The following is a 14,247-nucleotide window of genomic DNA, read 5'->3' on the forward strand; positions in this document are numbered from 1 at the left end:
ATTCTTCTTTTGCATTCCCAGAGCATTTATATACTCCTTATTTATCTGGAACACTGCCTGACAAACAGTGGATTCTTGAATATTGATGGCATGGATTAGTTAATATCAGCTACATCAATAAAACAAAATCCCATTCATTTAAATTATAATAGTTCATAGTTTGTGATGATCTATAGTACAATTTATCAAAACTTTTAACTAACATGAGCAAGATTATAAATATGTATGTAATTCATTATTTTTTAAGCACTTTTGAAGTTTCTATTTTCCTAAAATTATAGGGCAACTGAAAATCACTTTAAGTTTTTTACTAAAACAAATTCCCTAGGGGCTGAATATGAAGCAGGAATTGCCACCCTTTGAATTATGCTTATACTTTAAAATAATCAAAATGTATTCTTTAGAAATAAAATTCACATATTCCACTCAATCAGACTGATCTATTTCTTAAAGTACATTTTTAAAAATTGAAGTATATACAGTTACAATGTGTCAATTTCTGGTATACAGCACAATGTCTCAGTCATGTATATACATACATACATCTGTTTTCATGTTATTTTTCATTGAAGTTTATTATAAGATATTAAATATAGTTCCCTGTGCTATGCAGAAGAAACTTGTTTTGGTTTTTTTTTTTTAACCTATTTTTATATATAGTGGCTAACATTTGCAAATCTCAAACTCCCAAATTTGTCCCTTCCCACCTCCTTTTCCCTGGTAATCATAAGATTGTTTACTATGTCTGCAAGTCTGTTTCTGTTTTGTAGATGAGTTCATTAGAGTCCTCTTTTTTTCTTTTTTTTAGATTCCATATATGAGTGATATTATATGGTATTTTTCTTTCTGGCTTACTTCACTTAGAATGACAATCTCTAGGTCCATCCATGTTGCTGCAAATGGCATGATTTTATTCTTTTTATCGCTGAGAAGTTGAAGTACATTTTTTATATGGCCTTCAATTCTTTTTTAATTTTGATGAATTATTTCTTACCTCAAAATTTATTTGAAGGGCTTGCTAAATTCATGGCCCTTACTATTTTTAAAAAACTCCATAAATGTATTTTAAAAATTAAAAAAATTATTTCCTGATGAAAGAATCAAAGACACCATTATTTTCATTTAGATATTGCCATATCTTCATATTCTTAAATAAATACCTTCCAGGAATGGTACAGCAAGAAGGGTATTTGACTATTGACTGGAAAAGACCTAGATTTCCATCTTTTAAAAATCTTTTCTACCATTCTGAAGATTGTCTAATATATAAAACAAGGAGAACAATAATTACTCCACAGGGTTGTTAAAAGAACATAAAAATGTATATAACAGTACTTTGAAAATAGAAAGCTTATTACACAGTTGATTGCTCTTTCTACTACTGTCATATATTCTCTTCCAAAAAACCACTCCCAACCATAAAATAAGCTCACTGAAATATCACATGCTATATATATTTTAAAGGTTCAGATTAAGTGCTTAAAAATTACAAGACAGGGCATAGGCTAAGTATCTTCGATATCGTATCTCAGAAGTTTTCTAAATGAGTACTAAAAAGCTATTTTTTTCTCCTTTTCCAGTTTTACTAGGTAGAATTATTACAGTTCGAATGCACATACACATTATATTGCATGTAAATACATATATACAGTATACTGCATTTTTTTTAGTTTACATATATGTACTAATTATTGTTTCTAAGAACAGATTAGATCTTTAGCTTCTAAAAAGCTATTTTTAAAAACAGGTACAAAATATCCTTTATTATTTAGAGTCTTGAGTACCTACACATTGATGAAATGTGTGCAAGTGGAAGACTGAGAGACATTAATAATTTTTGAGAATTCACGAAGATCTTCAATACTGGAAAATTATATATTAGTTTCTATATTTTAAAAAGGAGGAAGTTAGATAAACATAAATATAGTACAACATATTTGGAAAGAGCTGAATTCCGAGTTTGCAGTGTTACCAAACTAGCAAATTCCTGGTATGTAACAACATCAGAATGATGACAAGATCTGTAACCACAGTCTAATGCACTAGGCATAGAATTGAATGCTGCATTTTATAAATACCACGAGAGACCCTAACCAGGGTCCAAATGATCAAATGGAGTTGCTAATGAGGAGAGTCAGGTAACCATTTCTATCCAAGATCTCTACTGAAGCCCAACATAGCAGGTGCCTTAAGGAAATTATGAATAAAAGTTATGTGACCTTATACTTCAATTGAAAAATGGGGCTAAAATGTATAAATCTACTTTGAATTACTTAAGAAATCAAAGTGAATTTCACAGACCACAATCTCTTCTACATCCACAACCTTTGTAACTCAGTGTTCCTTAATATTTCTTTGCCTCAACTGAAATCTGGACCTCCTCTAAGACTTCCAGAACAGGAATTGTCCTTGTACCAAAACCTATATAATCTTCCACTCCCCAAGTTTATTATAAGATATTAAATATAGTTCCCTGTGCTATGCAGAAGAAACTTGTTTTGGTTTTTTTTTTAACCTATTTTTATATATAGTGGTTAACATTTGCAAATTTCAAACTCCCAAATTTGTCCCTTCCCACCTCCTTTTCCCTGGTAACCATAAGATTGTTTACTATGTCTGCAAGTCTGCTTTTGGAATATCATTCTTCCACTCTCACGTAAAGTCCTGCCATCATCACCCTGTATGACTTTATTGTTTAAATTAAGGATACATAAAATACCCTGACCTCTTAATTCCTGGAACACTTCATTATTGGGACCTTCATGTCTAGTCTAGCCACCACCATATGGCCACATCCTGCTTTCTAACTGTGTTACTTCAGAAATCTTGAATTCTAACAACTCTATCTCTGATCTCAATCTGTTCTTCTGTTTTTCTCACTCAGGTATTTTAGTGTTACCAGTTCTTTCACCTTATTGGGAAACCCAATACTACTGTGGTTCCCTTCATATCTTCCCAATCTACCTGCCCTCTCCTACCTGGCAGGACAGTTTAGTGGAATGTATGCCTAGAAAGCTTAGACTTTCTGGGTTAGAGTCTTGGCTTCACTACTTATCAGCTGAAACCATGGGCAACTTATTTAACCTCTCTCTGCTTCAGTTTCCACATTTATTCATTCAAGGTAACATTTCCTGAGTGCCTTCTCAGTGCCAGACATTGTTCCAGGTGCTGGGGATTTGGTAGCGAACAACATCTTATATTCTAATAAGGGGGGAAAAAGCACCATCTTCACGTGGTTATCAAAAACTTTAAATGAAATATAAACATAGATCTGTTTAGACCAGTTGATGGTATTATAGCAAGCTCTCAAATTTCAGCTGTTACTAAATTTCACTTTTTTTCCTTATCCAATTTAGATTCTCTGATGCTCTTTTCAGTCGAGCTTCCTATTGGATAACTATGTATCAATCCTTCACCCCCCAGTGGAACAGAAAAGGTCCTGGGGCAGATACAGATACACCTCCTCCCCAGTCACTGTGTACCACAAAATCACTATTACATTCTAGTGTGTTGTCTCCTGAAAAGGGTTGTAAATCACTGCTATTACCAATTTCCACAATTCCCTAGACCTACTGTTCTGCTCTTGTAAGTCTATGGTGAAATACCATTCAACTCAACAATCTTTTTTGTACCCACACTTGAGTACTAGAAAAGAAATGTCACAGAAATTCAAAGATTTGTACACTATACATTCGAGGTCATTAAAGTCAAATGATCATCAATGGCAGAAAATTTTTATATTTACAGCTCTATCTCCCATTTTCTATAGTTGGCACTTCAAATCTTCTTTCCTCTCCTCTCTAATGTGACTCCTTCGGAATTCATCTTAGATGGCTCTTCCTCACAATACATCATTTTATCTTACTGTCCATATATCTGTCTGTATCTCCACTAATCTATAAGCCCCAAAAAGACAGGAGCCATGCCATCTTTATGACAGAACTTCCTTCCCAGATTTTTAGATGTTTCCTTCCCTTCTGATTGATAGGAAGGGGTTCACTTAGTGTCTAAAATACACGTAACAACTGAAGATCAATGGATTAACTGAAATATTTTGAAGAATTGACAGCTGGCTTTAAAAAATAAAAAAAAACTTGGACATATTCCACCCTTAAAGGTTTGAGTATATTTGTCATTCTAGCATCAATAAGTAGTATTCAGAGGCCCAAAAAGTTCATTTTAGATTAAAAGCAAAACATGGAATAGTCTGACAGCTAAAACATATACAAGCTATCATACACCCAATATAAAGTTAAAATAAATCCAGTCTTCATTTTCTAAATGCCTATATATTTTGTAGAACTGAAGAGCAAACTCTTCCCCTCCTTCACTGACATTACAATAAACACAGAACAGCTCAAGGCAAAATTTATCATACCTCTACATCTGAAGCACTTCGGGGCTGAGCTTGGCAAAGCATATTTAATAATTGCAAAATTAATTCTTCAACATACTGAAGAGCATCATCACTAGACTCGAGAGTGGGATGAACTTGCCCCTGGACCTATAAACAAAAAGGAAAGTAATTAAAATATAGGTTTGTTTCATCTAAACAAACAAAACAATTTTTTTTAATGTGAGTTTGTACTCAAGAACATGGTCTGGCTTGCAAATACAGATTTGAATATTATGACCCAAGTCTGGATTCTTAACCTTTTTCCAAGCCACATGTACCATACATGCTTATTAACATGCTTCTGGAGATTCAAAGACTTAATTGCATAATTTTAGTATTTTTTCTTAAACCCTGGTTACCCTGGGGTGTGGGAATGTAGAGAGGGAGAGGCTGAGCTGGGAATAAATAGTACAGTTTATATGGTTTTTGCCAAGGACCAGTGGTGGTTATAACATTTACTCAACATACTGCTTGGGCAAAACTGACCTCCTACAGGTTTTTGTCACTTGTTTAACTCTATCTTTTCTACCAAGTGATAAAATCCCAGAGGAATATATCTTATCTTATTTACCAAAGTAACTCGAGTATCTAGCATTGTGCAGGGCACATAATAACAAGCTTGATAAATGTCTGCTGAACACAAAGTCATCCTATGTCAAAGGATACAAAATGGGCACTTTTGACAATATGAGACTCTATACTTTAAGGAAGATAACTTGGTCTTCACCCTCATTTTCCCTCAACCATTTCTTTGGAGGCATCTCAGGCCACTGCTTTTTGTAAAACTTACATTTTAATAGCCAGCATGATACTCTTTACTTGCATCCCTTTGCCATTCACCGTGGGTCAAAACTGCTCCCTACTTTTTAAAATGGCAAAAATTCAGTTCCAAGAGACAAACAATACATATTTCAAAATATACCCAACTGTCCCAAGGATGGTAGAGCACTCACTGGATGAAAGCACTCCGGTACTCACTAGTCAAGAGCACTTAGTGTGGTCTATCCTACCTAGTACATACACCTCATTAGCTGAGAAGGTATGACAGACAGCCCTAGAGTGTGGGGAAATTTCTATAAAGTGTACCATACAATGAATTTAAAATGTGTATTAAAATTACACAGATATGTGTATGTATACGAATATATGCACTTACAGTACTTTCTAAAGAAAAATATTTTAGACACAAATAACATTATGACAATTCAGAACTGTGTGAGGGGGTGCTACATGAAGTGTGAGGTTTAAAACAATTTATCATTATTTTACAGGTGAAGAAACTGAGCCTCAAAAGCCTTAAATCATTTGCCCAAGCACTTCTGATCATCTTTGGTATAGCAATTACCAACCTGACTATAAATGATCTGTTTACAAATCTCTTTACCCTATTAGATGACTGAATGGTTGTGCAGTTAAAATAATGGATGGAGTATGGACGAGAATCCAGAATTCATGTTTCTCAGCTTTCCATTCACCAGGCCATCACATTTTGACTACTGTGTGTAGGTAACGAACCTCATGAAGTTACTTCTCTTCAACACTAAGCATGATAAAAACACCTTTAAAAAAAAACAAAACTGAAACTTGACAAAAGTTTTATTTTTATACATTGAATTACATGCCTCCATTCGCCTAAACTGTCTTTTTAGACATCCTTTACCTTCATGGCTGACTTTTCTACTTATCTTCCTTTAGTAGTGAACCCTGACACCACATGGTAGGGTTTTGTTTTTTTTTTTTTTTTTGGTAGGGAGTCTCAAGTCAAGTCCTTTTTATTTTTTAAATTCTCTTTTCTTAGTATCAGTGACACAATCTATTCTGCTCTTTTTTTGTTGTTGTTCCTTTTTTCTATTCGTTCCTTATTGAGTTCCATATCTACACCTACCCCTCAAATGTGGATTCCATTCTTGTCTGTCTGCCCTCTTCTGTTTTTTTCCCCACCAGCTAATCTCATTGACTTCCACATTTTTATCACCTGTGTGGATGACTCCACATCTACCTCTAGCCCTGACTTTCTCCTGAGTTTTAGACTCATACTCCACATTACTTGCTGGGTATCTCCACCTATCTTACCAAAATCCCAAAGATAACATTGAGGTGGGGCACTTATTATAAAAGCTGAACAAGAAAAACTATCATCAGACACACAGAGATAACTCACAAATGAAAAACACAGTACAGACAGCCGCTGGTTACACTAAGATGTAGTCCTGGGAAATGTAGCTATAATTGGGGGGTTACATTTCTGTTCAAGGCTCTAGCATCACATAAAATAGAGCTATAGATTTAAAAAACCACAAATTTTATATTTAAAAGGGACCCTAGAAATCATTTAACTCAGTCCCTCTACTTAGCAGATGATAAAAAGGAGATACCCACAATCCTGTAGCTAACTAGTAATGTCAAACCTGGGCCTCCTGGTGTCTAGGCCAAAGCTCTTTGCAGTAAACTCTTGACTGTCAAACCCGAGGAGTCTGGGAAGTGTTCCAGCAGCCCCAACAGCGTAAGGAGTAAAATGTCCATGAATTGTATCTATTTATATAATCGCTTCTAGATAAAACTTGGCTTGAAGTATATGGTCATATTCTAATAAACATTAGCATGTCATAAATGCAAATGCAACATTATAAATCTTATAATCTGAAAATGTAAATTTTTTAAAAGGTAAAATGATCATTGATTATACAGATCCCATATATCACATAAAATTATAAATATACTAAAAATTCAACATAAAGCTTATCACTATAGACAAATATTTGGATGAAAATATTTAATCTACAATAATTCTAACTAACTTAAAAAATATCAAAGCCCTTTTGAGGAAGTGGTTTAGGTACCTCAAAACACATTTTAGAAAATGCTCAGAAGAATGTAAATTGATCAGATCATACTAAATAAAAATGTTCTTTGCTTTTCAAAGAAATCCATAGAAACAACACAATTCTTCATTAATATAGCTCCATCTCCAGCTGCTCCTCAGTTTACACTTTATGCTGAGCAATTCAAACTATCTGCAGTTTGCTAGAACACAGCATGCAGTTCAATGTTCTCCATGACTCTCACTCACTCTCTTACCCTCTCATCTACCTATTTGACTTTCAAAACCCAGATCTCTCATTTGGGAAGTCTCATTTCCTGTCTCTTTCTAAGGCAGAATTAACCTCATTCATTTAACTGATCTATTAAATGCCAGGTGCTCTGTTAGGTGCTGGATATAAAGAGATGAATCAAAACTAATCCCTGCTCATATGGGCCTTATACTTTGCTCTGTGCTAACCCTTGTACTAGGTACCACACTTTTTATCCAGTTTGTCATACTGAATTATAATTACATGTTCCCTTGTTTATTTCCTCTGTTGATGCTCTGATTGGGCAAGGCTTTGTTTATCTACTTACAGAATCATTTTCTCTTTGCTTTTCACTTGAAACCCCTGACATTTAGGCAATACACAAAGCCTCTGTGTTGTAGGGGTGAAAGGAATAAAATATCTCTTTCTTGAAATTAAGAGTGAAAGGGGGTGGCAGTAAGGCTAGGGAGTCTGGTTAATAAAATAAAATATCTCTTTCTTGAAATTAAGAGTGAAAGGGGGTGGCAGTAAGGCTAGGGAGTCTGGTTAATTTCAGAAGCATACACCGTGAAGCAGAAACCATTCAACATATAATGGCAGTCAGAACTAAAATCAATGTTTATCATGTAGAATCAAATGAACTGTATAACTACAGTGGTGAAATGCTATAGTTTAAAAAAATACTGCTTATAATTCAGGCACATATAGTTAAAATGCTAAGTTTGACACCTTTCATGATATATAAAATTTTAGAAATTCAAAGTTTTACTCATTGATGGTTACTAATAGCCAAATAAAACTTATTAGGTATAAATCAAAGAATTAGGCTTAAATAGAAAATAATGCATGATGTCAACTGTTCTAAGTTTCTGGACATTAACCTTTACCACATCTTAAATCTGTCAAATTAGGATCACAAGGTGCCTTCATATAAGAGACTAATAAATGATTTTAATTCTTTAAAATCAAAACAATACTTCAAAACCTATGACTGAAAAACATGGGCAATGATAAATGTTTAAAGACAAGCAGAGAACCAATTCCTGAAATACAGACTTTGCTCTTTATTCTTTCAAGGAAGATGCTGTTAAGGGGTTTCTTTAATAAGCAGGCAGAAGCAGCATTACATTTCCTACACAGATAGAATTTTTAAAAAAAACACTTCTCTTCTATGAGATGGTGTTACAGCTAAGTGTTCCATTTCATCTAAATGGTACTCAAAGATATTTAATAGATCAAATGATCCAAATTATTCAAGACCATACAGAATAGGTTACACTGCCAAATCTCACGACAGCCTTCAGAAGCTATCTACAGCTGATATTCACTGAGGGGGTGTGTGTCTGAGAGCAATTGTGCACTTAAAATTGGGTTTAAAATAGTTGGGGAATTTCTCTTACATGCAGTTTTCAAAAACATTTAGTACTTAGGTTTACTGAGACAAAAAACTTCATATATTTCTTCAAATGCACTTACTTTAGGTAATTTAAATTGAGTAAATGCAAAAACTTCACTAAAAATACAATGACAGCCAGGAATAAGGATTATATAAGGTCATGACAGTAATTCTTTTAAGGTATAATCACCATATTCAATTAAAGATGCCACCCATTAAATTTTAAACCTTTCTTAAGAACTGCTTGCTTCTATCTGGACAGTTCACTGTCTCTAGTAATTTCTAACAGATTAAGAAGCAACTTTGTTGACTACTATTATCAGGTTTTATGGAATCTGGAAAAGCAAAGGGATTAGGTCTGTATTAATTCTCAGTTGTCTGATACATGAGTCCTCTAACTGCATTCAGGAACCCCTTGGGTAAACTGCCAGAAAACACCATATTGAATTCTGATGAATCTTTAATAGCCTTTTCTAGCTAATGGCTCTCTGAAGAATTAGAAAGGCTTCTAGACTGCACTTGTCACATTTTGAGCCCAGAACTGCTACTTTTATTTGCAAATATAACAAGATAATCTGAAATAAAATCGATATTCTCAAAACCTTTACCGTAGCAAATAATAAAAATTTGGATTATTAAATCTCTTTTTGAGTGTTATGACTGTCTAGTTAATGTATGATGTTTCAGGTGCTTACTTAAAAATCAAAGCAAAAATCGTTCGTAAAAAAGAAAAAATTGAAAGAGACAATGATAAATCAGAGAGTTTAAATCTTTTCCATAAATAAAATTGACTGAAAATATTTTCTCATTTCTTGGAACCTGTTAATTAGCCTTTAGGACTATGTATGTAACAATCTCCCTACCCCAACTCCCCAGCTCCTCTTATTTGCTGGGGACACAAATGTCAATTAGGACATGGCATCTACCCTCAAGGAGTTCAGCTCACAGAGGAGCTTAGACATATAAACAACTTACTTAACACAGTGTGATGAGGTCAAAATGGAGTTATATTTAAGATACAGTGATGGAAAAAAAAAAAGTGACCCTTGCTGATGGTATGTGACGAGTATCAGAAGTCTTTACAAGTGAAATACATTTGAACTGGAGCACAAAGGATGAATAACGTATGACAAGCAGCAGTTAAGTAAACAGGGCTTTCACTTAAAGAGGTAGCATATAAAGTCATAAAGGTGAAGACACATGATTTTATGTGCTAGGGAAACCAATAAAGAGTTGGACCAAAAAGTACATGTGGGAAAAACTAATACTAGAAAGGGCAGGCTTGTGTGTCAAGCTAAGAAGTTGGGAAGTCATCAGGGAAGGAGAAAATGATTGAAGGGTTTTAAACAGACACTGACATAATTAGATCTGTTTGCTGAATTATCTCTCTGTGTCAGCATGAAGGATAGGCTAAAACGAAGATGAAATTCAAAGAAGCAAAAGTAGTTGGAAAGATGCTGCATGCTCTGTAAAAAGACACAATGAACATCTGAAACAAGGTAGAAGCAGCAGGAGATATAAAAGAAATAATGAGGTATGTCTGGGTAATTATTTAAGGGGTAAGGCTGCAATGAGAAAAGCACTAACTGAGCCAGGATAGGAAATACTAGACGAGAATAATATTTTTCAGAAAGATAAGGGATTCAGTGGCCATCATCAAAAAGTCTACATATAATAAATGCTGAAGAGGGTGTGAAGAAAAGGGAACCCTCCTACAATGTTGATAGGAATGTAAATTGGTGCAGCCACTATGGAGAACAGTATAGAGGTTCCTTAAAAAAACCTAAGGAATCCAGAAATCCCACTCCTGGACACATATCCAGAAAAGACAAAACTCTAATTCAGAAAGATACATGCATGCCAATGCTCACAGCAGCATTATTTACAATAGCCAAGACATGGAAGCAAACTCAATGTTCATTGACAGATGAATGGATAAAGATGTGGTATACATATATACAATGGAATATTACTAAGCCACTAAAAAGAATGAAATATTGCCATTTGCAGTAACATGCATGGACCTAGAGATTATCATACTAAGTGAAGTAAGTCAGAGAAAGACAAGTATTATATGGTATCACTTATATGTGGAATCTAAAATATAACACAAGTGAACGTATTTTAAAAAAACAGAAACATATTCACAGACATAGAAAACAAATTTACAATCACCAAAGGAGAAAGGAGGGGCAGGGGTAAATTAGAAGTGTGGGATTAACATATACAAACCACTAAAAGAGATAAGCAATAAGGATTTACTGTACAGCACTGGGAACTATATTGTAATATTGGAAAATAATCTGAAAAATACATACCTATGTGTGTATGTCTGTGTGTGTCTAACTGAATCACTTTGCTGTATACCAGAAATTAATACAATATTATAAATCAACTATAGTTCAATTTAAAAAAAATTTTAAGTTTTAACACTTTAGTTTAAGGTTCTTATAATATACTTTATCTAGGGAAACAAAGTTGAAATTGTTTTTTATCAGATGAGTGGTTTTAAAATTTTGATTGTATTTAATTTTTTTTTGGTTAAGGAGAATTATTTGCCCCAGTGGTGTTTCAAATACTCAAAAAGGAAAAACAACCTAACTATTGTGTGTTTATGATAGAGATAAATTTACTTATTAACCTACAAGCTGTCATAACTGCAGAAAGTAAACAGAACTTATTTAATGACTATTTGCAAATAACTTAGCACCAAAATTCAAGATTTTTCTTTTTTACTAATGTGAAAAGATCAGTGGTGCCATAAACAGAAAGAAGAATGCATAGGATATTACTTACATGTGAAATCTTAAAGAAAAAAAAAAAGGACACAAATGAACTACTTATTATTTATAACTCAGATGACTGATTTCTTGAATATGTATAAGCACATCTGACTGTCCTTTATGATTGGATTACTGCATTCTGTTGTTTCTTATTTTGTAGTTGGCTTTATTCCTTTGATAACTATGTAAGTTTAAAAGCTAAAGCTCTAAACTGTTCTTAGAAACAGTGAATAGTACATATATGTACATTTTCCAAAATGTGCAGTATATTGTATATATGTATTTACATGCAATATATTTATTGAATATGTGCAGTCAAACTATCAACTTTATTTAATAAAACTGAAAACTGAAAAAAAAAGAGTAGAGTCAGCTATTCACCATTAAGGAAAAAAAAAAAGATCAATGGTTACAGTAAAATGATTGAAATAGGTAAAATTTATTTTAAGACTATTTATCATACATTTGGCCATGTGAGCAAAATATAAATAAATTAGAAATCCGAGAACCTACACATATTGTAGAAGAAAGCTTGGACTATTATATATGGCCAAAAAAAGTGTATATACAAAAACAGTAAAGATAATTTAAATTTTTACTATATTTTAAAAATACACAGCTTACAGCAAAAAAAAAAATCCCTATAAATTATAGGAAATGTAGTTACTGAAAAATTCTACCTCAACTACTATCTGAAGAAATTTTAAATTATAGTAAGAGATATTCACACAGTAAATTTTTTAAAATATACACATATATTTAACGCTTTATTCCAAATAAAAGTGCAAATGACAATATAAGCTTGAAACATCTTATTACAACCAGAGAGCAAGAAAGGTCTCAAAGATGAATGGGTCATAATAAAAAAAAATACAGGAATATCACGAAAAGTCTTCTTATTGGCAAGATGGACTAATTCAAAAACAAAATCAATTGTAACTGATTGAAAGACAATAAATTTATTAAAATCAATAAGGTCAAAATTATGCTAAAAAAAAAAAAACCTCATTGAAAAGTACTGGAAATAACTGGAACACCAATTCCTTTTCCTGAAAGAATTAATATACACCCTTCTTTTCCTGTCTGAACTATACTCCAAGATAATCAAATAGCCCTAGTTGATGAGGAATTCTCCCTTACAGAAGGATTCGAGATAACAAATGTAGAAGAAATGCAAAGTTAGAAAATCACCCATTTGCAACCTGAATAATATAAGTTCAGACATTAATTATCAATAGATGAAACCATTAAATGAAGAGTTGATCTCTATAAAGGCGGGCTGAGGCTGTCACCTCCTGAATCCCCTGGTCAATACTAGCATCACTAAAACTGGGACCAGACTGATGCAGTGTAAAGAAAGACCACAGCACCACCTGTGAAGTACTCAAAATTAAGACAGATAAGAGGAACTAGTTAAGTATTACCACAAGAAAGTAAACAGAAAAATTCAGAATGTTGGACATTTTGCAGGACAAGTGATCTAGTTCCTTCAACAAGTCACTTGGGGGAGGAAGGTCTGTAAATTAAAGTAAAATGGGAACTACAGGTATAACTAAAGTACAATAGTCTTTTTGAGCATATCTAAATTTTTCTATGAATTGAATATGTCTTATTATTCAAAGTACATGAAACATTCTACTTAGGCACATCTAATAAGTGTTCTGTGTAAGCACATTACTAACTGGTGGTTAATTCAGAAATATTCTCTCATCCCTAATAAAGCCAAGTCCTTATCCTATCTATACTACAAGCTCTGTAGGGCCAGTTGAGAATCATTATTCATAATATTGCCTCTTTAGGAGACCATTTCAAATCCCAAGCAATTTGCCAATTTGAGTTTGAAACAACTCATTATTAAGTGGGAACTGGCAACATATCTAGGCAGTAATTCAAGTTTTTCTTCTTAAAATAATTTTTTACAATCTCACTAAGCTTTTTATTTAAAATTTTCCCAATACAAGCATATGAAATGATCCTCAAATTCAACAAAATCAAGAGAAATGCAAATTAAAGAATAAAAAAGGTATTATCTTGCTTCAATGAGACTAGCAAAAGTTTAAATGATCAGTAACACCTGTTGTTGACAGGCATGCTAAGAAAAGGTTATTCTATTACCTTGCTGGTAGAAATGCTAACTGATAACAGACTTTTTGAAAAAAGTAATCCAGCAACCACTATCAAAATTAAAAATAAATATATTCTATGGTCCAGCAAACACACTCTTAGGAATGTCTTAAGGAAATAAAAGGATATGCATACAAAGATTTTACTGTAGCACTGCTTATACTGACAAAAAACTAGGAAGTAAATGTCCATCAGTAAGGGAATGTTTGAATAAATTATGAATATTATTGTTATGAGCTAAATTGTGTCCCTAAAAAGCTCATATGTTCAAGTCCTAATTACCAGTACTTCATAAGAATGTGACTGTATTCGAAGACACAATCTTTAAAGAGGTAATTAAGTTAAAATGGGGTCATTAGGGTAGGCCCAAATGCACTATGACTGGTATTCTTACCAGAAGGAGAAATTTGGGCACAGACATGCAGAGAGAGAGGACTATGTGAAGACACAAGGAGAAGATAGCCATCCACAAGGATG

The 14,247-nt window shown here is 33.3% G+C and overlaps 1 protein-coding gene across 2 annotated transcripts in view; it reads right to left on the reverse strand.

The window, feature by feature from the left end:
* SOS1 (SOS Ras/Rac guanine nucleotide exchange factor 1) overlaps nt 1-14,247 on the reverse strand; it is a 134,132-nt gene that overhangs the window by 76,352 nt on the left and 43,533 nt on the right. For both annotated transcript variants that reach the window (XM_074378750.1, XM_074378748.1), the window contains exon 2: nt 4,379-4,504. In XM_074378750.1, the coding sequence (XP_074234851.1) occupies nt 4,379-4,504 (126 nt within the window). The remainder of the gene's footprint in view (nt 1-4,378; nt 4,505-14,247) is intronic.

This window comes from Camelus bactrianus, chromosome 15 (assembly GCF_048773025.1).
Source record: "Camelus bactrianus isolate YW-2024 breed Bactrian camel chromosome 15, ASM4877302v1, whole genome shotgun sequence".
Taxonomy (NCBI): Eukaryota; Metazoa; Chordata; class Mammalia; order Artiodactyla; family Camelidae; genus Camelus; species Camelus bactrianus.